Source organism: Bolinopsis microptera, chromosome 2, assembly GCF_026151205.1.
Source record: "Bolinopsis microptera isolate Bmic1 chromosome 2, MBARI_Bmic_1.0, whole genome shotgun sequence".
In the NCBI taxonomy this organism is placed as follows: domain Eukaryota; kingdom Metazoa; phylum Ctenophora; class Tentaculata; order Lobata; family Bolinopsidae; genus Bolinopsis; species Bolinopsis microptera.
This window is the reverse complement of record NC_087073.1, coordinates 21,054,682-21,082,123: the sequence shown is the minus strand read 5'-3', so window position 1 is coordinate 21,082,123 and position 27,442 is coordinate 21,054,682. Positions and strand designations below refer to the sequence as shown.

Sequence of the window (27,442 nt, the reverse complement as noted above, 5' to 3'; positions counted from 1 at the left end):
ACGTACTCGTAGCCCCTTAATTTCAAGATTAGCGGCAAACAGTAATAAATCTACAGATCTACTATACTAATCTACAGATCTACTAATCGCCGTGAGTACGCTGATCTAATCAGATTAACTTCAGTGTAGAATTAAAGTGAAGCAGCATGTGACACCATAGTGAGCGTGTTTTCTGAAGCTATCAGCTCATTAATCGAGTTCAGACCTTTAAGACATATCTGTAGTACTAGTAGTACATATCTGCCGTTATCTCATGATAGTCAGGTATGTCAGGTAGGTGCACGTACAGGCAATCAGGCTTCACCCCTCTTATCATAGTATTGATTAGTAAATAACGGGAAATAATGACATAATATATTATTATTAGCATACCAGTATTGCTCATAGTAGAGAGTGCCCAGCAACCAAAGTATCGAGGAGTAAGATAAACGCTGCTGACAGCAGAGGGTGCCCAACAACCAAAGTATCGAGGAGTAGGGACAAAAGAAAATCGCGATTATTTTGTCCAAAAATCGCGATACCAAACAAGCCAAACAGACGACACATAAAATTTGTTGCAAAGAATGGGAAAAATCGCGATCCCGTACTTGCTGCGATTTCCTTTTGTCCCTGTCGAGGAGTCAGGGTGCCAGTATTACAACTAACAAGTGTGGAATACTGGCACACTTAGTGTGGATATACTGATATACAGTAGTAGTTGTAGTGGTGTTGTAGGGTCGGAGCACGTGTTAGTAATAGTAGTGGTACTCAGTGTTACGGACAATTAACAGGTCTGTGTTTTGGGAAAACACTGGAAAGTGAGGTACAGGAAACCTTCTAAGTGAACAAGTTACCTACAGTGTTAAACCTTGTAAGTAGGTGCAGATTCAAGATAATTCACTTTAGTGGAGAATTGTGGGCTTGAAGTGAACGATGTTGAGATATATTAAAAATTAAAATATAGTGAATATGGTGAGATATATTAAAATATAGCGAATATGGTGAGATATTAAAATATAGTGAATATGGTTCTACTCAAAGAAGATACCACTAGCTCGCGCAACGTGACAAACTCCTGTAGGTATTAAACTTTAAAGGTGTGGTTTTCAATTTCAATAAAAGCATATTTACAGCTGTAAACATCAGCTGAGGTAGCAAATTTAAATATTGAGCAATTTGAGGGTTGCTTCTGAGGTTATGTATTATACATGTAATTTAAGTAGTGGTGGACGGTGGTAGTATAATGGTATTAGGATGAAGCAAGTTCAACAAACACGACCCAGTCCACCACAAAGAACTCCGTTATCAAGCTTTTACTTTTAAAACAAATATTTTACATTAATCTGAAGAGTTTGAATAGCTGGTTGTTGTGACAGCTGTCAGTGTCAAGATTAAATACTTAAATGCAAATATTGTATTCAGTATTCCAAGTTCTGCTTTACGTTTTTCGTAATTGTAATAAATAATAGCTAATAGGTATAGCCATAGGTAATACGTTACCATGGTAACGGTGATAATCTAGCCTCTAACTAAAGACACATGTAAAACGCTAGTTTTGAGAAATTTGTATTCTGAATAACATTTAAATACACAATTGTCGGGCTTTAGGTGTTACGAAACATCTGGACTCAACATGTTTAAATGATATGTTTAAGAGAAATGTTATCTCGTTATATGGCCGTTATTGTGGAAGTTTCCAGAAGGGCTGAAATCTGTAAGCTGTATGATAAAAGTCTTTGATATAATACCACAAAGAAATATCTGAAGGTTTATATCGCAGTCTTGGCAGTCAGCCAAGTCAATTTCCTTGACAGTACCGGCAAAATTTTCCCTTACGCTGTACGTGGAGTAAAAGTTAATATGATCGATATTATCAAATATCTAGGAAGTCTTGAATTTTAACTTTTTGTTTCCTGTTCACCCTTTTCTAACAAATTGAAGATTATCTTAGTTCGCGAATATTAAAACGGGAAACTTGTAAATCTTGAAATTAAAATCTGGGATCTCGGAAATAAACGTTAATTTCCATGTTCAGCTATGTAATGCGCACAAACTGACTACCAATAAATAAAATCTGTCCCAAATGTGCGCTTTTTGCATGACAAGACCTTTCCTCTGCGAAGAAAGTGCCCGACACAGGTCGCTGAGGAATGCGTTACTCTATTATCTGGATGTGTTATCTTCTTATCTCCCTCGTTAGATCGTGTTGTGGACGATATGAGCTGCTTCTACCACCGTTTTTACTTGGTGACGTTGTCGTGGATCAACGTGTATTCTCATTCTGAAATACAGCAGGTTAGTCGGCAAATAAATAATATATATTTAGGAATAATAATATTATTGGTATATTATATCATTTAAATTAAATTAAAGATTTAGAATGCATTGAATTACAGGGGTTAAGGATGGCGAGTATTTAATTTATATTATATTTTAGTCCTTGTTTAATGCACCACTCCATAATCCATATTCTCAATATGGTCAAATTAAAACAGGATAAACCCATTTTTCAGAGAATTTATTTTTAGACAATAAAACTTATAATCTCCATTAAATACCTGATTTATAAACTCCTGATTGCCGCTCACTACAGATCAAATCAAACAAAACTAAAAATAGGATTTCTCGTTTCAAGACAGTTTGGATTTAAGTTTCAATACGGCTAAGTGTGTGGAGTGTAAGGAGAGGTCTGAACCAGCTACTGTTTTACTTGTTATAAACCTAGAGTATTAACTAGCCAATCACCAGACACAAGGGTGTAGCTACATAACTTTAGCTACATAACTGTAGCTACATAACTTTAGCTACATAACTTTAGCTACATAACTTTAGCTACATAACTTTAGCTACATAACTTTAGCTACATAACTTTAGCTACATACCTTTAGCTACATAACTTTAGCTACATAACTTTGTAAAGTTTCGGTCCGACTGTTAAAAGCTGGTCAGATCGGTCTTCTAGTGTAATAGATATAAAGATCTATTTATATTTTATAACTAGTAGTAGTGACTACTAACAGGAACTACTAGTACAGATAACGACTACTACCACCACTACTTCCAACTCTCAACAGTTTAGCGTTCTGGACTTCTTCCAAAACTGCCTTTAAATAGTATCTCCTAGTAGCCGTGGGTATATTTAACTAGAGATTTATCATATAATATACATAATATTATAGTATATTATGTTATATAATAAATAGAGTCTGTTAGGATCTGATGACTACTGATACTATTTGGTTTATCGAAGCTATTTTGATATTCCCACAATCCTTCCGTTTTAGGCTGCGGAAAAGATTAGGACCAGGGTTAACCTAAAACCCGGGCAATGTGTCGTATCACATTTCAAGAAACCGTCGCCATGGACACAAATCAAATATACTGATTCAGTGTGGAGTGAGTAATGCTTTACTGTTGTCATGGTCACTAATAATGTTTTCAAGCTCGGGCGATGTTGCCTTTTATTATCGGTACATTGGTTACCTGTTTTGTGTTACTAATTTAAACCAGTATAGTTTATTGCTGACATCTCTTTGTCTTGTTTAGTTTATCTTTGTGTTTGCGTCACTGAGACAGCTCCACAGTGTGCTTTCCCTCACATTCCACATCTTCCTTTTTGTCTAAGGCAAAATCACTTTTACACGCTAAATTATTGTATCTTACACCATTCAGCAAGAAAGCGTGGCAATGAGTGATAACGAAGAAGTCGAACTGTTGGAACGAGCCCAGTCAATAGTTAGGAAGGCCTTGTCAGCAATAAGTGAAGATCAGGAGGCGGAGAAGGAAGAGGAGATAACTCTAGACGATATCACGATGGAGAATGATGAAGATCCTGACACGACAACCGAACATAAGTCAATAATAGAAACAGCTATTACACTGAGTGAAGCAATTATAACAGCAGTATCTAGCACTAGAGAGGGTTCCGAGGTTGAATCTCCGGGCGACAATCTGTCTCCATCACCTTCAGAGGAACCTGAGGGTCTGATCCCTGACCAGGACAGTGGTAGTTTCATCTCCTTACACTCCACACACTCCTTACACTCCACACACTCCCTGAAAATCCCCAGTGCAGAACCTCTCGAGGAGGAGGATCTGGAAGAGGAGGAAGAGGAGGAGGAGAGGACAGAGGAGAGTAGAGCAGAGTTTGTAGTGAGAAAGAACTTTGAAAACTTTACTGAGTACACCAAACTAATGAACGACAAAGATAGGCTGACTGAGAAACGCTTCTTACAGGTAACTGTATATTAATTGTAAGAAATGGGTAAACATTGAAGGTTATCGCAATATCGGAACAATAATTTTCCTTGTCGTCAATAAAATAATCATCTTCTGTTACAACTGGTCAGGAAGACGGAAAATACAAATCAGTTTACAGTAAAATCTTTTGTATTGACGGTGACAGAGAAATTTAAGTTACAAATTGATATCAAATAAAGCGTTCATCGCTTGAACGATTGTAAAGAATACGTAGCAAAAGACTCAAAATTGACTTCAAGGTGAATATCACAGCAAGGATAATAATCTGATAAATAGATTGCTTAAAACGTTAAAAGAAACTTTGCACCTTGATTGTGGCTCGACACAATATCGATTAATTTGTAACGAATCAAATATAACGTTAATATTATGTCGAGAGCAGTTTAAGCAATCGTAATTCTGGAGAGATTCTTTGATTCTAATGCAATTTTTGAAATGTAAATTTTTCAGTAGATATTTACAAGATTGAACCTGTTTAGACTAAATCGTATTACTTTGGTTGACTAAACACATACAAGGTAAATTATATTGCCAATTTAAAAAATGCCACGACCAATAAATAATAATGTTCCAGTAAAACTGTTTCCAAGCAAGTCGAAGTTCCGACCTTCAAAATTCAAAACATACAGCAATACTCATACACAATTTAAATGCATGCCATTTAGCGATATGGTTGGCGGGGAGCACCAATTAAAATTCCTCGCGACAGATTGTACGAACTACACCCCTATCCTCGCGACAGATTGTACGAACTACACCCCTATCCTCGCGACAGATTGTACAAACTACACCCCTATCCTCGCGACAGATTGTACGAACTACACCCCTATCCTCTACAAACTACACCCCCATCCTCGCGACAGATTGTACGAACTACACCCCTATCCTCGCGACAGATTGTACGAACTACACCCCTATCCTCGCGACAGATTGTACGAACTACACCCCCATCCTCGCGACAGATTGTACGAACTACACCCCTATCCTCGCGACATATTGTACGAACTACACCCCTATCCTCGCGACAGATTGTACGAACTACACCCCTATCCTCGCGACAGATTGTACGAACTACACCCCTATCCTCGCGACAGATTGTACGAACTACACCCCTATCCTCGCGACAGATTGTACGAACTACACCCCTATCCTCGCGACAGATTGTACGAACTACACCCGTACCCCTATCCTCGCGACAGATTGTACGAACTACACCCCTTTCCTCGCGACAGATTGTACGAACTACACCCCTGTCCTCGCGACAGATTGTACGAACTACACCCCTATCCTCGCGACAGATTGTACGAACTACACCCCTATTCTCGCGACAGATTGTACAAACTACACCCCTATCCTAGCGACAGACTGTACAAACTACACCCCTATCCTAGCGACAGACTGTACGAACTACACCCCTATTCTCGCGACAGATTGTACGAACTACACCCCTATCCTCGCGACAGACTGTACGAACTACACCCCTATCCTCGCGACAGATTGTACGAACTACACCCCACACTAAGCCTATTACTGCACGTGTTACGGAGCTTTAACGAGAGAGCACTAGTTAGCAACTGGAGGGATAACGGGGCTGTGTAAAGTGGGATTTTAGTCTCCTCTTAATTATAACAATATTACTGCTGTTATTAGTTATACAGAGTTTTAGACGCCACTATAACATGTTAGTTACAGAATACGTTAATTAAAGAACAGTAAGTCATGTGAATATTGTGAAAGTTAATTAACACCTTCCAGATGTTACGAGAATTGGATCTGGTGGGACCTGGGACTCGGGTCAACACTACTGATGCTGAAATAGTGTACTTTAAACACGCACAACAGCGGTAAGTAACACTTTGTGTAACACTTTGTGTAACACTTTGTGTAACACTTTGTGTAACACTTTGTGTAACACTTTGTGTAACACTTTGTGTAACACTTTGTGTAACACTTCAACTTGTTGCGTCACATCTTTTATTGAAAACTAGCAGATTTACTGCAAAGTGCTCACAAGATATTGGGGTTAACAGATAATTTAATTTGATTAATTTAAACTAGTGAGAGACAATTAACTGCTTAGCTTGCCTGGCCAAGCGGTTATTAACAGCGATTACCCGAAGTTTCTTGGTAATTGTTAAGCTAAGAAGTGCATTGGTCTAAATTTTTAAATAGGTTATGTAAAATTTTATAAATCACGGGAACCAACTGTCTGGAGCAACTTCCTATATTATAACTTTATAAAGGAATATAATTTGTGGGTTGCACAATTAAATCATATTAAAACATCACATTATAAAGTGAGTAAGTGTAAAGTAAACTTAGTAAAGTAACAACATTGATAAAACTGAAGAGGCTAACATTGACTCCTCCACCCTCCACCCTTAGAACGAGAGGAATGACGAAGGAAGAGTTCAGGGAGAGTCTGACGGTGATCCTAGCTCTGAACCAGAGAGAAGTGGAAAGTATAAGTGAAGAGGTTCTCTACCCTGCAGTTCCCGTGCACCACTTCGCTACCGTATTCATGTCTGTCAAGTGAAGAGGTCCTCTACCCTGCAGTACCTGTGCACCACTTCGCTACCGTATTCATGTCTGTCAAGTGAAGAGGTCCTCTACCCTGCAGTACCTGTGCACCACTTCGCTACCGTATTCATGTCTGTCAAGTGAAGAGGTTCTCTACCCTGCAGTACCTGTGCACCACTTCGCTACCGTATTCATGTCTGTTAAGTGAAGAGGTCCTCTACCCTGCAGTACCTGTGCACCACTTCGCTACCGTATTCATGTCTGTCAAGTGAAGAGGTTCTCTACCCTGCAGTACCTGTGCACCACTTCGCTACCGTATTCATGTCTGTCAAGTGAAGAGGTTCTCTACCCTGCAGTACCTGTGCACCACTTCGCTACCGTATTCATGTCTGTCAAGTGAAGAGGTTCTCTACCCTGCAGTACCTGTGCACCACTTCGCTACCGTATTCATGTCTGTCAAGTGAAGAGGTTCTCTACCCTGCAGTACCTGTGCACCACTTCGCTACCGTATTCATGTCTGTCAAGTGAAGAGGTCCTCTACCCTGCAGTACCTGTGCACCACTTCGCTACCGTATTCATGTCTGTCAAGTGAAGAGGTTCTCTACCCTGCAGTACCTGTGCACCACTTCGCTACCGTATTCATGTCTGTCAAGTGAAGAGGTCCTCTACCCTGCAGTACCTGTGCACCACTTCGCTACCGTATTCATGTCTGTCAAGTGAAGAGGTTCTCTACCCTGCAGTACCTGTGCACCACTTCGCTACCGTATTCATGTCTGTCAAGTGAAGAGGTCCTCTACCCTGCAGTACCTGTGCACCACTTCGCTACCGTATTCATGTCTGTCAAGTGAAGAGGTTCTCTACCCTGCAGTACCTGTGCACCACTTCGCTACCGTATTCATGTCTGTCAAGTGAAGAGGTTCTCTACCCTGCAGTACCTGTGCACCACTTCGCTACCGTATTCATGTCTGTCAAGTGAAGAGGTTCTCTACCCTGCAGTACCTGTGCACCACTTCGCTACCGTATTCATGTCTGTCAAGTGAAGAGGTTCTCTACCCTGCAGTACCTGTGCACCACTTCGCTACCGTATTCATGTCTGTCAAGTGAAGAGGTTCTCTACCCTGCAGTACCTGTGCACCACTTCGCTACCGTATTCATGTCTGTCAAGTGAAGAGGTCCTCTACCCTGCAGTACCTGTGCACCACTTCGCTACTGTATTCATGTCTGTCAAGTGAAAGCTAGGACGGCGTAATGTTGTGTGACTAATGCGAAGGGGGATAACGAGCAGAGCAGATCAGAAAACCAGATAAAGGGATAAAGCCTCGAAATATTTGAATTTGTGATCTTACTGCTCTTGAAAGAAAAGATTAATATATGAAAAGAAGGACCAGTTAAACAGATAAAACAGATAAAAATAAACCACGGATTTATTTTGTAAACAACTTTTTATGTTAAGGTAGCAGTTGATAAAGCTATAACTTACAGACAATATGTAGTTTAGGCTTACCTTTCACATAAAGTTAGTCTCATTCAAAAATATTGATATTTGACCAATTTATGGGCCGAAATCTATTAAATTTGGTGCGTATGCCCAAATTTGGGCATATGGTTTTCGGCTCCTAACTCAGTCATCTTTTGTCCAATCTTGATGATATTTCATATTATATATGAATTCAGGAGACCACTGGTTACAAGTAGAGCATCTAAAACCTGGGTTCAAATATTCTTCTAGGGTACATTATTAAAACAAAAATGTTTTTTAATTCTTACGATTGATAAACCGAAGAACTTGTCTAAAATATATTATACAGAAACGAATGGTTTGGTTAAACAACAGCTGTAGAGAAGAGTTAATGTTACTACTGAGTAGTAAGTACCACTATTATTACTACTGAGTACTACTACTATTCAGCTAGATAAAACTACACGTTTAAGCAATACAGTTTGTCAAACGTCAGATGGTAAAATGGTAGAACATCAGAAATGATATTCTCTTCTAATTTTACCGCTGGTTTACACTGAAACTGTGTCAAGATCACGACTAATTCATTTTCTCTGTTAATGAATCTGTCAAAAATCCAATCAAAATCCGCATATTCAATTTGAGAATTGCGCAAAGTTTTGTAACCAACTTGTTAAATGTGACTGTTGTTAAATTAAACGATTAAATAACGTTTCTTAAAGTTAAGTCACACACGCTTAATACTTTAATACCCATGAGTTTACTGACTAATTGAACTGTAATATGTCACAAATAAGCTAGAACTGAAATATGTCACAAATAAGCTAGAACTGAAATATGTCACAAATAAGCTAGAACTGAAATATGTCACAAATAAACTAGAACTGAAAAATTTCACAAATAAGCTAGAACTGAAATATGTCACAAATAAGCTAGAACTGAAATATGTCACAAATAAGCTAGAGCTGAAATATGTCACAAATAAGGTAGAACTTACACCCACTACACTACTACAATGTATTGGGTGCACCCTAACCCTACCCGGGTGTCATGATGTGCGCGCGTTGCTAGGTAACGGTAACTCTAGTTACTACTACCAAATATAATTAATATGAGGCGGAGAACGTGAGAAAATGATAGAAGTGTACTAAAGTATTGGATATCACGTGACCCAACACCCAGAATGAAATTAATCAGTTTAGGTGGGTGGGTGCAGTATTTACTGTACTTGTGGGTGCAGTATTTACTGCACTTGTGGGTGCAGTATTTACTGCACTTGTGTAATGATGGTGCAGTATTTACTGCACTTGTGTAATGATGAAGCTATCACGTGACTAACACAAACTCTTTGAGAATAAGTTTAGACTCACAGTGCAACTTGTCAAGGTTTGAGCTACTGCGAACAACACATGCTTTAAAAAGAAGTCAATATTGCAAAGGGTGATATCAGAATATTGCATCAAATCTCAATCTACAAGGCTGTTTAAATAGCATCCCACCCGACACTAACACTTCATCTAAGTGCGATTTCCTTAGAAAGGGTTGAGCCTGCAATTAGAAACGTGAAGGTGTGAAACGAAGTGTCATCCCTTTTTTTCTGGGAATTTTTGGGATGAAAATGGCGAAAAAAAGTCATGCTATTTTAAAATGAATATAAAAGAAAACAGTAATTGACTTTTACTTGATAACTAGAGATCTATAAAAGTGTGTCTAAGTGGTGGACAGATAAAGGTCACCAGAAATGAACTGAGAACCTATAAACGGCTGCTTTATATACCCACCTCTAAACGGCTGCTTTATATACCCACCAAATATTATCATCAAACTCTTTAGTGCCACCAAGATCCTTTCTTAACCAGACTGCGAGCATGACGTTACAACCCACTGTCCAATCAGCTCCAACTAGATGCTAGCGACATATATATATCACGTGCTCTATTAAATATCCCCCAAACGACAGAGCGAATTTGACGCTAAACTTCACTTCCATACTCGTCTAAGAGCTTGTAACTTGTAATTCATCCAAGAAATTAAGACTGCTTCAAAAAACAAAACTTATAATCTTATAATAATCTTAAGATATAAAAGGGCGACGACTAGTTGTCAAATCTGATAAATGCTTAAATGGTGGAGAGCGACCTGTCAGCCTGCAGGACGTATGCCACTTCTTACAACTAGCAGAATGTTATCTTGTTTGAACTAAAGTCAAACAAGTAACTGATTACTCGTCCAACATAGGATATTGCGAGACACTGACATACTGAGACAGCTAAGAAATGAAGGACCACAGTTCATTGTACTACTTTATATATACTACTACTGATTGTCACGTTGCAAATCATCTTCATTTCCACCCTTTCTCCATCACACTTCGTATTCTAGTTGCTAGGTAACGGTAACTCTAGTTGCTAGGTAACGGTAACTCTAGTTGCTAGGTAACGGTAACTCTAGTTGCTTGGTAACGGTAACTCTAGTTGCTAGGTAACGGTAACTCTAGTTGCTAGGTAACGGTAACTCTAGTTGCTAGGTAACGGTAACTCTAGTTGCTTGGTAACGGTAACTCTAGTTGCTTGGTAACGGTAACTCTAGTTGCTAGGTAACGGTAACTCTAGTTGCTTGGTAACGGTAACTCTAGTTGCTTGGTAACAGTAACTCTAGTTGCTAGGTAACGGTTACTCTAGTTGCTTGGTAACGGTAACTCTAGTTGCTAGGTAACAGTAACTCTAAATAATAAGATAGCATTACTCCTTGTGGAGGGTATAGCAACATTTGTAGTGAGTAGTGAGTAGTGAGCTGAACAATCCTTAACAATCCTTAACAATCCTTAACAATCCTTAACAATCCTTAACAATCCTTAACAATCCTTAACAATCCTTAACAATCCTTAACAATCCTTTAACTATCCTAGCGAAGGATAGTTAAAGCTCTTAGTTAAATTACTGCTACGACTCCAGAATCTGACGAAAGTTACTGATTCCAGGTACTTGATTAATTAATATAGGATTCAGGAAGCTAGGATAAGGACGGCGCAAAGATGATATCGAATGGGTTAAATGCTCGAGAGCGAAGTTGGTGTAATCAACTCTTCACCGATAGCGCACTTTGATCGTGGGCGCCTCTGGGAAATGATCTAGGACAGTAATATAAATTTAACTTAATTTTTAACCAATCAGAGAGGTACCAGACAAGTAGTATACGACCTACTGATTAACTACACCAAATGGTAGTAAACCACAGTAAACCAGCGTCATAGATTAGTGGTAAATCTTACTTTTTCATTGTAATCTACGAAGCGAAATATAAGATATTTAAACTAATTACAACGCTAATAGAATATTGCATTTATTTAGGATGTTACAGAAGGACTTGATTTAATCATTAATACTAGCAGGAACCCGTTTAACCCTCAAGACTCAAGAGACTAAAATAATTATTACCTATTTAATTCGCGTTTTTGACAACACTTGGGGGTCCAAATTTTGGGCACTAAAATTCTTATTCCTTGGCCAATTTTTTTATTTTTTTCATGCGGATTTGAAGGCCATTAAAGCATTCGAATCAGTCATAAAAGTTTAAGTTGTATATCTTTTACGGTTTTTGCGGAAATTCGTGTTAAAGTTGATGCCGTGGTGTCAGTAAAATGGAACTAAACACTGAGCTCATCAAACAGATCTATAATTTTAGCGCGTTCAAATCCTAAAGAAGATTTTAAAATATGTCAATATGAGCATATTCTGTGTGTTATGCAGTATGGGTAGTAAAAGAGACTGTATCATGGGCCAGAGCAATTCATTTATAAAGTTATAAGGGGGGAGGGTGTGGTTGCTAGGTAATGGTAACTAAGGAGGGATGCTGTGTGGAGTTATCATTTCAGTGGGGAGGCAATCAATATCCTGGCTCATCAGGTTAAACCACCTAATTGGCTAAACACTGTTAACAGGATACCAGTAAACCGGAGTATCACTCCTCACTGCTTCATATTGGTGACGAGACCGGCTGCGGAGTATCACTCCTCACTGCTCGATATTGGTGACGAGACCGGCTGCGGAGTATCACTCCTCACTCCTCACTGCTCCATATTGGTGACGAGACCATTCTTACAAACTGTGGGGATAGCAGGCCCGCAGGTCTCTGGAAATCAAACAGGCTTTAATTTGGTTTACTAATTAATTTAAGAAGTTGCATTTAATTAATCAAGGCATTTTTATTCTTTAATTAGTAAATGTGGAGTTTAAGATCGTAACTAACGAAGTGAGTTCAACAAGTAAGAACAGTAACAGATGAATTACATGTAATTCACGCACCTTGAATCAAGCTTGCGACTTAGAGAACAAAAAATTCGCTTTTACAACGCTTGTCTAGTCTTGCGACAGAAGATTAAATCACCAAGTCTAAGTTTGCTATGAAGTGGGAGTGCCACTACACTACTATATTTGACTTTTGAGGCAAGCAGTATTCTGCAGTATTTGTGCGGGACTACAATTTCTAAGGGGATATCTAACAATCGTTCATTTGTGTGGAACATATAGAGGAATCCTAGTGGAGTGTACCATCCTCACTTCCTCTATACTTCTATAGTGATAATTCTATAGATTAATAGATTAAATAACTTATAAAATAAACACATATAAGAAGAGTAGTATATATATATATATATATATAGTTACTAACGGAAGATTGCTGCGATTGTTGACGATAAAGAGGGGGTTGTTGTGGGATAATATCTCGTCACTAACACTGATACCATCCAGATACTGCTTGAGGAGGGTCCTGAGCTGCTGGTTCTCTTGGGTCAGCTGTACTCGGGCTTGGTCTGACAGGAGAAGTACTGTCACACTATCCATAAACACAACAATAAATAATACCCTTCAGTCAGTCATCGACAATGTTTTCAGTAATTTGAAATAATGAAATTACATGGGAGAGAAAGGACTAACCTAATGACATTTTATCCAGTGACACCTTGTTGTATCGTTTCCAAAAGCTGCTCAAATCTTCAAACTCATGCATCACCTGACACAACAAATTATGTGAACTTTATTATTATTTAGATGTATAAATTAACAGGATTAATCAACAACGTTCCATTCTACATGGAATGACTACACCACTACACCAATACACCGCTACACCGCTACACCACTACACCACCACACCACCACACCACCACACCACCACACCACCACACCACCACACCACCACACCACCACACCACCACACCACCGCACCACTACACCACTACACCACTACACCACTACACCACCACACCACCACACCACCACACCACCACACCACCACACCACCACACCACCACACCACCACTACACCACTACACCACTACACCACTACACCACTACACCACTACACCACTACACCACTACACCACTACACCGCTACACCGCTACACCGCTACACCACTACACCACTACACCACTACACCACTACACCACTACACCACTACACCACTACACCACTATACCACTATACCACTACACCACTACACCACTACACCACTACACCACTTCACCACTACACCACTACACCACTACACCACTACACCACTACACCACTACACCACTACACCACTACACCACTACACCACTACACCACTGCACCACTACACCACTACACCACTACACCACTACACCACTACACCACTACACCACTACACTCACATTAGCAAGGTCGTTTTCAGGTTCCTGCTGAACCATAGCCTCGATCTCTTTCTCCTCCTGCTCGGTTAGTGTGCTGGCGTAGAAAGGTAGCACCTTCTCCTCCTCCGTCTCCAACTTACGACACATCTCCGCCAACTTGAGGATACACTCTCCCTGGAACACAGTGTTATTTAGAGGACAGGATACACTCTCCCTGGAATACAGTGTTATTTAGAGGACAGGATACACTCTCCCTGGAATACAGTGTTATTTAGAGGACAGGATACACTCTCCTTGGAATACAGTGTTATTTAGAGGACAGGATACACTCTCCCTGGAATACAGTGTTATTTAGAGGACATGATACACTCTCCCTGGAATGTAGTGTTATTTAGAGGACAGGATACACTCTCCCTGGAATACAGTGTTATTTAGAGGACAGGATACATTCTCCCTGGAATACAGACTAATTTATAACTATTGTCACTGTATCTACCATCACAATTAATTCACATCAAATCTGTGTAGACTGTTGTTGTCACTATTTGATGCGAGGAATAACCTCACCATAATACTGAACACTAATATTGCTCGGTATGATATTCAATTTATTATCAGACGATGTGACACCTAATCAGATACATATAATATATAATATCAGAGATGGCAGGAAAGATTAATTGTGCAAATGTTATGTAACTTTCAGAGTCTTCAGCTGATAAAAAACAAACTAAATGAACAGGAGACTTCAAACTTGGCATGCCTTTGTACAATGCTAGAAGAAACTCTGAGGTGAAATTTGTAGGAATTCGGACCATTACTTTCCGAGATGGTTAAGGGGAGAGGAGACGAAACAGCGAGAAGAAGAGAGAGAGAATATATTGAACATGGAGTTTGTTCGAACTTGCACATTTTCACTATTTTACGTGTATAGCTTGGTTGTTTCACTTCATTAAGTTCCTTACTGCTTACTTCGGCTACGACATTCGATAATAGAGGTCTGCACTAGTATTTACAAAGGAGCAGAGGGGAAGTTTTTAATGCTCTTTCGTGGTATTTATGAAGGAGCATAAGTAAGTACGTGCTTCAGAATATGGAAGCCTATTTTTGAAGGCAAAGTGGAATAGGTAGGTACAGTATTCATAATACCAGTCACCAAATCAAATCCAGACTATCATTATCCAAGCGAAGGTTTGCACAATGGTTTGCTAGTTGTTTAATTCGAATTTTTATATGAAGACAAATAATGCCACAACATTATTTGACAAGATGCATGATGTTGGATGCTGCCACAAGTTTATCAGATTAAACTGCAGACATTACATCACTTGTGCTACTTAACTATCAAAATTTTATTTGACAATATAATTTTGTCAATGTTGGGTAGGGATGCTTCTGACATTAAAGTTACAAGACTTTGGTGGCAATTACTGTCATAAAACTCGATCAATAATAAATTAATGAAATTGTTCATAATAAATAAAATTGGTATGACAATTGACGTTTCCCGCAGTTTAACTGCTATGACAAGGAGCAAGATAACACTGTTAAATAGCCCAATTAATAACCGAGACATTGACGGAATACTGTGGGGAGGGGTCTCTTAAAAGACAACAAAATCTTCTGACAATAATAATAAATTGAAATGGGATGAAAGTAGGTTATAAAGGGTGAAGTTCAGTTCTTTTCACAGTAAATAGCAAACTAAATCTAGAATACAAGATATTTACCTTTTGATGTTTGTCTTTTAACTCTTTGATGGTCTTACTGCTTAACACGGTCAAGGCTGTCAGCTTCGACCTTAAACAGAACGTTTGGTTAGTTTCATTGGCTGTAATGATAAGTTAACTCAGGGACCCCCCCCCCCACAATAGCCCAACCCCCCCCCCCCCCCCCCCCCCCCCCCCCCCCCCCCCCCCCCCCCCCCCCCCCCCCCCCCCCCCCCCCCCCCCAAAATAGCCAAACCCCCCCCCCCACAATAAGCCCCTCCCCCCACAATAGAGCCCCCTTGACCCCCCGGCCCCCCACAATAGGCCCTCACCCCCCCCCCCCCATAGGGCCCCCTTCCTATGAAGTAAAGGTTCTTTGTGTTGCTGAGCTTTCTTTACAAATGCAGGTTAAACTGACGCCCCACTAGTCTAATAAAGTAACAGTGGTTATTGTGAGGCTACCCAATATTATCATCATCATTAATTCTTTAAAACCCCGTCTACTTATATTGTAATTCTATAATTATCATTTGTCGTCTTCACTTACATTTGTGCAAATTTTCGCTAGTACATATATATTGTGGTGTTATAACGATAAGCAGGGATTTGCAGGCGAAGTGTGTTTGGCGGCGGCGTGCACCACTGGTGGCGGCGTGTACCACTGGCGGCGGCGTGCACCACTGGTGTGCCGCCACGAGGACACAAGGTGTGTTTGTTATTCACAAATCCATGTTTCAGAACCAGATAAGGATATTACCGAGAGTAGGAGCAAAAGTTCTTACTTTGTTCTTACTTTGTTCTCGTCACAGACGGATGCTAAATGAAAATCCAAAGCTAAAGGCAGACAAACCTTTGGTTTTCTCTGAATTTATTCATTTGTCCTTTGAGTTGAGAGAAGTGTACTAAAATAGACTCTTTCTCGTCCTTTAGCATTTTATTCCGCTCCTCACAGTCTCTGGCGTTACATGCCATCTTGGCTTTTTGCTGGTTTATGCTGTCCTGATTAGTTAATAAGTGTATAACATTTAAACAGTAAATAATAATTTTCCGCGGAAAGTTGCAATCTAAGATCGGCTTTTATTTTAATTGGCCTATGTTTTAAGGAGACCTTTAGAATTGCTCTGGATAATTCACCGACAAATCATAACGTTAAAGTAACTTATACATTGTACTGAAAATTCTAAAATAAATCCATACAAAGAATGTACGATTATATTCTCCAATTAAACGATTAAACGTGATTTCTTGGGCATTTTCACTGCAGCAGGCTAGATATCCTGTAACTTTAAAGTCTGATCTGTTTATTTCAGTAAATCTAATATGAAAGTGCGTAGGGGTAGAAATAATTACATGTATTTTCTGGAGCTTCCTCATCTGCAACTCTATCTCCTGTGCACTCTTCATGTCCTTAGCTTTCAGCTCCTCAAAATGTTTCTTTCTGTCCTCGGTCGTACTATTGTATTGTTTCAGAGCCTGGAGGGTTCATGTTAGCGCTTTTTACTATCCCCCTTATTGTTTATTTTTAGCTGTACAAAGTTACAAATTGAGATGACGTTTATTTCTACTGAGTGGGAACTGAGCAGCGACCATTGTCTTCTCCCAAATGCAATGAAAATCCCGGTATGCTCCATTATTCTTACTAAATCAGGGTTTTACTATACATTTGCTTGGATCTGAATATTGCGAGCTAGACTTATAACCATTGTATAAAAGGTATTTACGTTATCACAATAACAATGGTTTCTATAGCTTATGTTGTAACTGTAATAAGCTAGACTAATGTGTGGTATTCTAGAAATTCTTGTGCTCTTGCCAATGAACTAATATTCATACCTCTTGGAATTGTCTCCAAAGCTCTTCTACAGCTCCCTCTAGTTGCATTCTCAGCGCATGTTTCTCTTCAAGATTCTGTAAATATTTGGTGTTAGTAATACATTTCCCTGAGTGTTCCAAGTTTCAAGTATACAAATGGTTTCTATTGATATTTTATAAACGGTGGGATTAGTTTCCGCCCTGAACACCAGATTTAGATAAGTACGTGTGTTCTTTTTGTTCTTTGTTGAGTTTGTTAACGTTTCACAGTGTCTCTAACAAATGCTCTGCTTGTGCTAAGCTACATTTCAATGAGTATAGTACAGCAATTTTACTTTTTGTTTCTCTTTTGAATTGAAGGACTTGCGAAATTTGATAGTTTATTAGTGCAAGGTTCTGATAAATGTCTTCAAGGGACAAGCATTTCGTCAGTAAATGTTCCATATCTCTTTTATTCGGCCGTCTGAAATCATCACAACAAATTTATCAAAGGAATAGCTGACAATAGCACACAAGATACGATTCACACAAGATACGATTCACTTATATCTAATAATAATAATTTCATGAGACTCTACCTTATAATATGCTTGACTTTTAATCGGCCTATATGAGCCTAAACTTTATAGCAAACATTGGCATCAGTCATACTCATTGCTGTTCTTACTTCTTATGTAGCATTATTATCAATTTTTTCACAAGCCTCCCACTTTTGAGACTTTAGGTTATACATGTTAAGTAAGTAAGTAAGTAAGTAAAGATTATGACATAACATCATCACAAGTGTCTACAAAATATCATTGCACTAAATAAAAAAATAATTTAAATAAATATATTTTTCCATCAACATTAATAATTTATCAAATTCAATTTTATTAATTAATAAAATCTAATACATTATCTATAAATAATTCATTAATACTTCCCAGTGGAATAAAGATTTATAAAACGCTTCTTTGCCACAAATAAAAAGGATGAAACCAAAGATATTCATTATGTGTCTCCTTATTGCTTAAATAACTGGGTCCTTCAATTTTCCCTAAAACTTCATTCGAAACATTCCAAAAACAAAAATCATTTACACTGTTTTTAGAAATCATTTCTCTCTTAAATCCTTCCAATCTAACTTTAAAGCTTAAAACTGTCGAGCAGTTCTTGACATCTGAAGGGAGTTTGTTCCAGTAAGGAATGACTCGCTCCGGAAGAAAAGAAGACTGGAGATTCTTAACTTTGGTTACACTCTTATTACACCTATTGGTTGAAACTAGATTAAGACCAGATCTGCTCATTCTGAACAAACCCGATCCATATTCAGTCAAACCACTAGTTACTTTAAAAGCTTCGATAAGGTCCCCACGTATTCGCCGATCTGCCAGCGTTGTCAAATTGATGATATCCAGTCTGCAGCTGTATGGAAGAGTACCCACCTCATCAATAAGACGGGCAAACCGCCTCTGGACGCTCTCCAGCTCCAAAACAGTCCCCCAACTTCCATGAGCCGCAACTGGATTCCACAATTGGACACAATACTCAAGATGAGGTCTTATCAAAGCTTTATAAATAGCTATCATTACAACCTTTTCTCTAATAACTAAGTTCCTTACAATCCAGCAGATCATACGATTTGCTTTAGTTACATAATAATTACGTCATAATTATTAATTACACCATAAATTTTAATTTTATTTGTGTTTTCACTATTATATTTTCTATTTACTTATTCCCTCGATAAGCAGCAAACCAATACTGGGAACAACATTCAGCGGTTAGCCTCAAAGGTCAATAATGAAAACATTACACTTTTCATTTTATGGAATTCATTTTAAGCTTCCGTAGATTTTAGAGTCTTTCCGTCTTTAAAGTTCAAACTTCAAAGTTGTAAAGTCCTGCTTCAGTTCCTAATTTTAGCAATTTTGTTTAGGTTCAAATGTTAAAATTGACATGGTTGCTAGGCGACGCGCGCCTAGTAGTGAATTTTGCGCTATCATATCTGTAAAATGTTTTAAAGCGCCTTACGTTTCATACAACGTGCATGCGACCAAATACCACGTGATATTGTTAAAAGACAGCGGAATCCAGTGTATCTGTAATGATTTGAATGACGTACACAAACATCCACCGAATGTTCAGTTATTATGTAAAATAACTCAAGAACTGATTGCTGAGTTTCTTTTCTAAAAGATAATAAGGAGATTTACTACTTAGTCGCAACAAAAAGAAAGTACGAACTACGCGACTATGAGTATAGTTAGATACAACTTTCAGGCGGATAATCCATACTTTCGTTGCATAAAAAGTTTGATAGCCAAAAACCGCACCATTCCGTCCCATACTGAGTCTGTTTTGTGGACTTTCAATAATAGGGTATCGTTCACAAATAACGAAAGCCAGGAGGTTGTTACGAAAGTCACCTAAGCACATTCCAATTGTTCATATGACCACCTTCTCAAAGGCGAATAATTGGGGTACAGATTGTTGCAACCATTTATACATTGATCTCACAATAGCTTCTCAAATTTTTCAATCTTATGGAAGACATGATGTGACAATTTTAAAACGTGACCAGCCAGATTCTGAACCCATTGCGGCGACAATGCCAACTTATCCTAACTAAGGCTTGCTGAAAACGCAGCCTATATATTATATACTGAGCTGACTACTGACTTACCTTGTTCTTTATTTCATCTTTCTGACTCTGGAAGTCATGAAGAGCCTCCGTCTTGAGCTCGTTAAACTCCTGTTCCATAGCGAACATGATATCTTGCAGATCATTACACTCAAACTGGTGGGACTTTATCATCTTCTCCCGCTCTGTGCTGTATTCATGTTTCAGCTGCTCTAGCTCTTCAGAGTACTCTCTGTGGAGGGAGGCGATGCGCGACCCTTGGTTATCTACTAGCTGGTCTATGTTCTGTAGATGTGACCTGAGGTATCATGGAAATCAGATCTCGCTATGAAGAGAGGTATTGTTCTTAGAAAATACGGAGAATCAATAATATAATGTGACCAAGGAGTACTGATAATAACATTCAAGAGATGGGGTCAAAACACTGAGGAATAACAATGGTAACAAACCTCAGTGCTAACTGATACTGCTCCTCAGCCTCAGCTAGATCTTGAGACAGGGACTTTATGATAGCGTCCTTTCTATCAACTATCCGCTCAAATGTTTGGGATAAAATCTCTATATCTTTACACAACTCTGTCGCCTTAGCTGTAATTTGCACGTGAGAAAATAAGAAAAATAAGAAAAATAAGAAAAATAATAGAATTTTACAGGCACATGTACAGGTTAAATCAAATTCATTAAGTTGACTAATTAAAATTCATGGGATAATGGTCAGTATATTGTATTTCTTCAAAGAGCCAATTAATTAAGATCATTTGAACGATCATTGTATTCATCATGAAAAGAATGCTAGCTGAAATTAAGCCGGTTTATGTACACAAAGTACCAGGCATGTACCATGGCGACATATACAATCCTTCAATTAGGCGTGTTCTCTAAGTTTATCTGATCACCACAATAAGATCACTCTCACGTGACTTACCCTCCCTCATTATTGCCCGCCATTGGTTCTGTAGTTTCAGCTTATTGAACTCATTTGCCTTTTCTTCTTTTGCCAGCTTGTCTTTCAGGAACTGTGTTAGAAGTTCTTCCTTCTTCTTCCTATTCTCTTCCTCTGCAAGCAACTGAGTTTCGTAGAAATGAACCCGTTCTTCCTCCGTCATGTGCTTCGTGTTCTTTCCTTTTCCCTTTTTCCCTGTACATTGTCATTATACTTATTTAATACCGGTTTTATCATTCCCCAGTTGTCCCTAGTTTTTCAGAGTTAATCATCACATATAGACAGCATGAGAGTAGGCCTGGCCATCTCGAAGTGATAATAATAATTAAAAATGTTTCGCAGATTGGCAATTGATCGGTGTAGTTGGTGTTGTACACACTGCACTGATAACGATATCACGTTGTACGTGTAATGTAAATAGAGTGTGGATAAATGCGAATATATATTCTAAATAACTGATAAATGATATTCCACACAAAGCATGAAATTGTGCTGTATATGAGTGGTGATTTCGCTCTGAGAATCAGGGTCAGTAGCTCAATTGGTAGAGCAAGAGACGCGAAATCTCGAGGTTCTGGGATCATTCCCCAGTTGTCCCTAGTTTTTCAGAGTTAATCATCACATATAGACAGCATGAGAGTAGGCCTGGCCATCTCGAAGTGATAATAATAATTAAAAATGTTTCGCAGATTGGCAATTGATCGGTGTAGTTGGTGTTGTACACACTGCACTGATAACGATATCACGTTGTACGTGTAATGTAAATAGAGTGTGGATAAATGCGAATATATATTCTAAATAACTGATAAATGATATTCCACACAAAGCATGAAATTGTGCTGTATATGAGTGGTGATTTCGCTCTGAGAATCAGGGTCAGTAGCTCAATTGGTAGAGCAAGAGACGCGAAATCTCGAGGTTCTGGGATCATTCCCCAGTTGTCCCTAGTTTTTCAGAGTTAATCATCACATATAGACAGCATGAGAGTAGGCCTGGCCATCTCGAAGTGATAATAATAATTAAAAAATGTTTCGCAGATTGGCAATTGATCGGTGTAGTTGGTGTTGTACACACTGCACTGATAACGATATCACGTTGTACGTGTAATGTAAATAGAGTGTGGATAAATGCGAATATATATTCTAAATAACTGATAAACCGGTTTTATCATGATACTATTGTAGTTAACACATGAGCTTATTTACCTTTTTAAATCATACCCAAAAGTGTCGGCATTTTGGATTTGCTTTTATATTTCCACAATTAAAGTCTGATGTAATTCTATGATTAGACCAAAGCAAAAGCCGACAAACTAGTTGCTGACGTCAGCAAAAACGTCATCATAAGATAACGATATACCCTAACTTATTATTATTCGTCATGCTATTTAAGTGTTCCTAGTTTGTACTTTTCATTATTTTCCGAGCCGTTTTGCGCTCCACCAGACAAAATACACATTTTTTCAGTAACATATTACATTTGTTGTGGTATGTAGTATGTAGTATGTAGTATGTAGTATGTAGGATGTAGTATGTAGTATGTAGTATGTAGTATGTAGTATGTAGTATGTAGTATGTAGTATGCAGTATGTAGTATGTAGTATGTAGTATGTAGTATGTAGTATGTAGTATGTAGTATGTAGTATGTAGTATGTAGTATGTAGTATGTAGTATGTAGTATGTAGTATGTAGTATGTAGTATGTAGTATGTAGTATGTAGTATGTAGTATGTAGTATGTAGTATGTAGTATGTAGTATGTAGTATGTAGTATGTAGTATGTAGTATGTAGTATGTAGTATGTAGTATGTAGTATGTAGTATGACAAAATTTGCTCCAATATCATGATTTGCAATCAGGTGACCACCACATTGTACAGTATAATTAACAGCAGGCTTTGCTCCTTTATAATATATACATACTCCCTAAAAGCACACATAACCACGTAACCCTATAATCATAGTTCATTGCTCTGCTTTCTTTAGCGGCAGGTATCTCTAATGTTATGATAAGTTGCAGTATATTGTTAGCTCGTGATAGTAGAGGTCAGAACTACTATACCAGTAATATTGGATTAGATAGCACGAGTGCTGTGGTGCGTGGCGCAGCTAATATCATCACAGTGCTCAGTATCTCCACCTTGAGGCGACTGTTGTCATTGTCGTGCTTCATCTTTACAAGTGAGCTACTGGTACGTGAGTGTGAGTGTGTGTGATTATGTGTGAGTGAGTGTGTGTGAGTGTGAGTGAGTGTGAGTGAGTGTAGTGAGTGAGTGTGAGTGAGTGAGTGAGTGAGTGAGTGTGAGTGAGTGTGAGTGAGTGTGAGTGAGTGAGTGTGAGTGAGTGTGAGTGAGTGAGTGTGAGTGAGTGTGAGTGAGTGTGAGTGAGTGTGAGTGAGTGTGAGTGAGTGTGAGTGAGTGTGAGTGAGTGTGAGTGAGTGTGAGTGAGTGTGAGTGAGTGTGAGTGAGTGTGAGTGAGTGTGAGTGAGTGAGTGTGAGTGAGTGAGTGTGAGTGAGTGTTAGTGAGTGAGTGAGTGAGTGAGTGAGTGTGAGTGAGTGTGAGTGAGTGAGTGTGAGTGAGTGTGAGTGAGTGTGAGTGAGTGAGTGTGAGTGAGTGTGAGTGAGTGTGAGTGAGTGTGAGTGAGTGTGAGTGAGTGTGAGTGTGAGTGAGTGTGAGTGAGTGTGAGTGAGTGTGAGTGAGTGTGAGTGAGTGTGAGTGAGTGTGAGTGAGTGTGAGTGAGTGTGAGTGAGTGTGAGTGAGTGTGAGTGAGTGTGAGTGAGTGTGAGTGAGTGAGTGAGTGAGTGTGAGTGAGTGAGTGAGTGTGAGTGAGTGTGAGTGTGAGTGAGTGTGAGTGAGTGTGAGTGAGTGTGAGTGAGTGTGAGTGAGTGTGATTATGTGAGTGAGTGAGAGTGAGAGTGATTATGTGAGTGAGTGAGAGTGAGAGTGGTCGTTAAGTTTGATGCACCATTTTGTTGCGTATTTGCGAGGCCGGGAAGTACAGGTGCCGATCAGTACATTTACTATTGAGGTGTTCAAGGTGTGATGTGTGATTGCTCACTAAGTGTGTGATGTGTGATTGCTCACTAAGCGTGTGATGTGTGATTGCTCACTAAGTGTGTGATGTGTGATTGCTCACTAAGTGTGTGATGTGTGATTGCTCACTAAGCGTGTGATGTTTGATTGCTCACTAAGCGTGTGATGTGTGATTGCTCACTAAGTGTGTGATGTTTGATTGCTCACTAAGTGTGTGATGTGTGATTGCTCACTAAGTGTGTGATGTGTGATTGCTCACTAAGTGTGTGATGTGTGATTGCTCACTAAGTGTGTGATGTTTGATTGCTCACTAAGTGTGTGATGTGTGATTGCTCACTAAGTGTGTGATGTGTGATTGCTCACTAAGTGTGATTGCTCACTAAGTGTGTGATGTGTGATTGCTCACTAAGTGTGTGATGTGTGATTGCTCACTAAGCGTGTGATGTGTGATTGCTCACTAAGTGTGTGATGTTTGATTGCTCACTAAGTGTGTGATGTGTGATTGCTCACTAAGTGTGTACTCTATTGTTATAAACACAGTGTCCCTCTATTGTCCCACATGAGATAGGGACAATAGAGGGATTGCATATTGTTATTAAACTAACCCTGAACTTGGAGGAAGTCATTGTACAATACTACCATATACTACTATACCGTCTGTAGTCTTTGTTAGTGATAACGTATTTTACATAGTCTCTGCTGTTTTGCTTGTTTGTTTTATTTTGTTTCCTTTTTATTTAGACAGTCTATGCGCGGTAGTGTTAAATACATTACTAGTATAACTTATCAATAACTTAACACTAAGAATACTACTAATTGAGTAATTACTACTAATTAAGTAATTACTGCTAATTAGGTAATTACTACTAATTGAGTAGAATGGGACTGTTCACACGGAGAGACTGTGTAAAAAGGTCGGCTAGTTCGGACTCTGGGGAGATGACAGCAGGGTCTACAGGAGGGTCTACAGGAGGGTCTACAGGAGGGAGGAACTTGAACAGGAGAATGTCAATAATTCAGGAAATGCAAAGTCAACTTCCTAGGTTGTCTTTGTTTGAGATACATGTAAACAACAGCAGCAAGATACCTTCCGGCTCTAATAGACCTGTAAGTGAGAATTCTAACCAATGAGAAGCAAGGAAACCTGTCATGTGAACACTCATTTAGTTATCCTACAGCCACTGTTCCAATTCTAGGCTGCATTTAACCATGGTATTGAGTTGATATATTACAATAACCCTGTTATTGACTACTGATATATTACAATAACCCTGTTATTGACTACTGATATATTACAATAACCCTGTTATTGACTACTGATATTTCAGATAACCAAGCCTAAACCGTTCCGAGCTGGCAACAGTATTTCCTTGTGGATAGAATGTTTTGAAGACTACTGTACTGCAAGGAACCTCCAACCCCGGAACAAGGTACTCGAGCTCACTAATCAGCTGGATACATACTCTCTCAAGATTCTATCCGAGTACGGCAGGTCAGATACTATTTCTTTATATTCCCTGACTTTAGCTAACCACGTCTGACGTCATTATTACGTCATTATTACGTCACTATTACATCACTATTGCGTCACTATTGCGTCATCATTACGTCACTATTACATCACTATTACGTCACTATTACGTCACCATGACTGAGCTGTACCCCAGGTTAAAGTACCACAAGGAGATGAACTACACGGAGTATTACGGAGCTAACTACAACCAGTTATACCAGGATCTGCTCTCCTGTCTAGACGAGCAGCTCATCAACCAGACACGACACTCAGACACAACAACCCTTTACCAATGATACTTACTAACACCACTAACTCTGCTAAATACAGCTCTGCACAGTGCACACCCTATAGACCTGATCTCTAGCAATACTAAAATCAAAGACAGCTAGCTGCGTTAGTCAGCAACTCCTCACATTGTTAGTATTACTGCAGAGCTGCAGTTTAATGAGACAAATATCAGGGTTATTTTCCTACTATGAAAAATAGGACCATCCTTATCCAGAGCATGGGGCGACATAAGCCTGACTAAACCATGGACAAGACCTAAAATCAAACCAAAGTCCAGAACAAAGTAGGTTGTATGGATTTTAGTTGGGTTCCTATTGAAAACATGAATTGATAAGTGCACTCACCGGACATGATTAGCTACGAGCGATTACAACGAAATAACTGCAACGATACACAAGAGGAGAGTTAATAAGTGAGATTGGTAAGCATGCACTCCTGCTCTCAGCATGACATGAAACAATTAATTTAACAGCCACCTCTTCTAATCTACTTTATCAAAGGAGAAAACTCCCCAGCTGCAATTGATGAAAATTTCACGGAAGTGGAGGTGCTTTAAGGTGCTGTGTTAAATAATGGAGCCTACTTCATGGCTCACTTCCCTACAGTCTAGAGAGAGTGTAGATTGAGGAGGAATATCGCGGTCCAGTAAGCTTGCTTGTTTAAACAATAACAAGCTCGGAGTGCTTGCTAAGAGAACCACTGCCTTAGATACTGGTTACAATATTATGGAGCTCGTTATATGCAGTCATATGTGCTTTTTTCAATTCATGTTTTGTCAGATGATTTTCATTGTAATATTTTCAGTCAGTTGTTTTCTGAGGGTAGAGCATAACACGTGAACTGATCAAGGTTAAAGTTATGATTAATTAAATTGTAATTTTGCTTTTGCTTTTGCTTTTCACACGAACTTTAGCTTTTGCCTTTTCACATTTTGATATTAAACGATACGTTTCCTTTTCACATTTTGATATTAAACGATACGTTTCATAAAGCTGATAGTCTGTATTTAAGTGGAAAACAGGTAATAATTCATCTTATGATATTTTCTGAAATAAAACTGAAATAAAAAGCGTCAGTTGTTATTATGTAATATGCATTATGCACTATGATAGAATGTAAGATAAGATTTTGTTCGTGTCACAATTCTTATTTAATTTCTGTTGACCTTGTCCAAAATTTCGATTCGATCAAAATCGTTAAAATAATATTTAGGTAAATTACTCATACTCTCATAGACTTTTGGAGTCCATGGTGGAATTGGTAATAATAACCTGGAACATGTTATCTATAATAAAAGTTACATATCTATAAAAATTGAAATTACAAGGAAGTTATTCGTAATGCCTTAACTCTATAACAACAACAAGCAACATTGGTTCATATGACGTTATGCCTTTTTATAAGTTACATTGCCAATTGTTTCTATCTAGTGTTACAATTTTGAAATAAATTTTCGAAGGAAAATACAAAAAGAAATGATTTTAAGTACCTGACTTACCAGCACGTTTCTTCGCCATCGTTCCTATAACAAATGTTATTTCATTACTTCAATGTACAAACAGAATTTTAGTGGTAAGATTGTATCATAAAATTATGATGCTTGCTATGATACTTACTCTATAATTATATTGTTTTGTTGATATGTCG

The 27,442-nt window shown here is 38.7% G+C and overlaps 3 protein-coding genes across 5 annotated transcripts; 2 read left to right on the top strand and 1 right to left on the bottom strand.

Moving 5' to 3' along the window:
* Window positions 1-1,532: 1,532 nt before the first annotated feature.
* LOC134811754 (dynein regulatory complex subunit 2-like) lies at window positions 1,533-27,313 on the bottom strand. Of its 3 annotated transcripts, none has more exons than XM_063818797.1 (12): window positions 27,285-27,313; window positions 20,945-21,157; window positions 20,469-20,607; window positions 20,062-20,317; window positions 17,415-17,489; window positions 16,932-17,054; window positions 16,432-16,580; window positions 15,603-15,672; window positions 13,894-14,046; window positions 13,156-13,231; window positions 12,890-13,031; window positions 1,533-2,260 (listed from the first exon to the last, which is right to left on the bottom strand). In XM_063818797.1, exons 1-12 carry the CDS (start codon window positions 27,310-27,312, stop codon window positions 2,176-2,178), a joined length of 1,509 nt encoding a protein of 502 aa, XP_063674867.1. In that variant the 5' UTR covers window position 27,313; the 3' UTR covers window positions 1,533-2,175. The 3 variants fall into 3 exon arrangements, with proteins under 3 accessions (XP_063674867.1, XP_063674868.1, XP_063674869.1); XM_063818798.1 differs by having other exon boundaries at window positions 27,294-27,313; XM_063818799.1 differs by lacking the exon at window positions 27,285-27,313 and adding an exon at window positions 26,140-26,209.
* Window positions 3,633-8,499, top strand: LOC134811499 (uncharacterized). The gene is made up of 3 exons (XM_063818343.1): window positions 3,633-4,215; window positions 5,995-6,083; window positions 6,625-8,499. Exons 1-3 carry the CDS (start codon window positions 3,667-3,669, stop codon window positions 6,773-6,775), a joined length of 789 nt encoding a protein of 262 aa, XP_063674413.1. The 5' UTR covers window positions 3,633-3,666; the 3' UTR covers window positions 6,776-8,499.
* Window positions 24,874-25,866, top strand: LOC134811755 (uncharacterized). Its single transcript, XM_063818800.1, has 3 exons — window positions 24,874-25,098; window positions 25,320-25,483; window positions 25,659-25,866. The coding sequence occupies exons 1-3, from the start codon at window positions 24,931-24,933 to the stop codon at window positions 25,798-25,800; spliced, it is 474 nt and encodes a 157-aa protein (XP_063674870.1). The 5' UTR covers window positions 24,874-24,930; the 3' UTR covers window positions 25,801-25,866.
* Window positions 27,314-27,442: the final 129 nt, after the last annotated feature.

Bases quoted from the DNA above. Each gene is read 5' to 3' on its own strand.
- LOC134811755 (XM_063818800.1), top strand. From the start codon at position 24,931: ATGACAGCAGGGTCTACAGGAGGGTCTACAGGAGGGTCTACAGGAGGG. The intron at 25,099-25,319 runs GTAAGTGAGAAT...CTGATATTTCAG, and splicing joins CTTCCGGCTCTAATAGACCT to ATAACCAAGCCTAAACCGTT. The intron at 25,484-25,658 runs GTCAGATACTAT...GCTGTACCCCAG, and splicing joins ATTCTATCCGAGTACGGCAG to GTTAAAGTACCACAAGGAGA.
- LOC134811499 (XM_063818343.1), top strand. From the start codon at position 3,667: ATGAGTGATAACGAAGAAGTCGAACTGTTGGAACGAGCCCAGTCAATA. The intron at 4,216-5,994 runs GTAACTGTATAT...AACACCTTCCAG, and splicing joins CTGAGAAACGCTTCTTACAG to ATGTTACGAGAATTGGATCT. The intron at 6,084-6,624 runs GTAAGTAACACT...CTCCACCCTTAG, and splicing joins TTTAAACACGCACAACAGCG to AACGAGAGGAATGACGAAGG.
- LOC134811754 (XM_063818797.1), bottom strand. From the start codon at position 27,312: ATGGCGAAGAAACGTGCTGGTAAGTCAG. The intron at 21,158-27,284 runs GTACTTAAAATC...GACAATGTACAG, and splicing joins GAAACGTGCTGGTAAGTCAG to GGAAAAAGGGAAAAGGAAAG. The intron at 16,581-16,931 runs GTAATTATTTCT...TTAACTAATCAG, and splicing joins GGAAGCTCCAGAAAATACAT to GACAGCATAAACCAGCAAAA.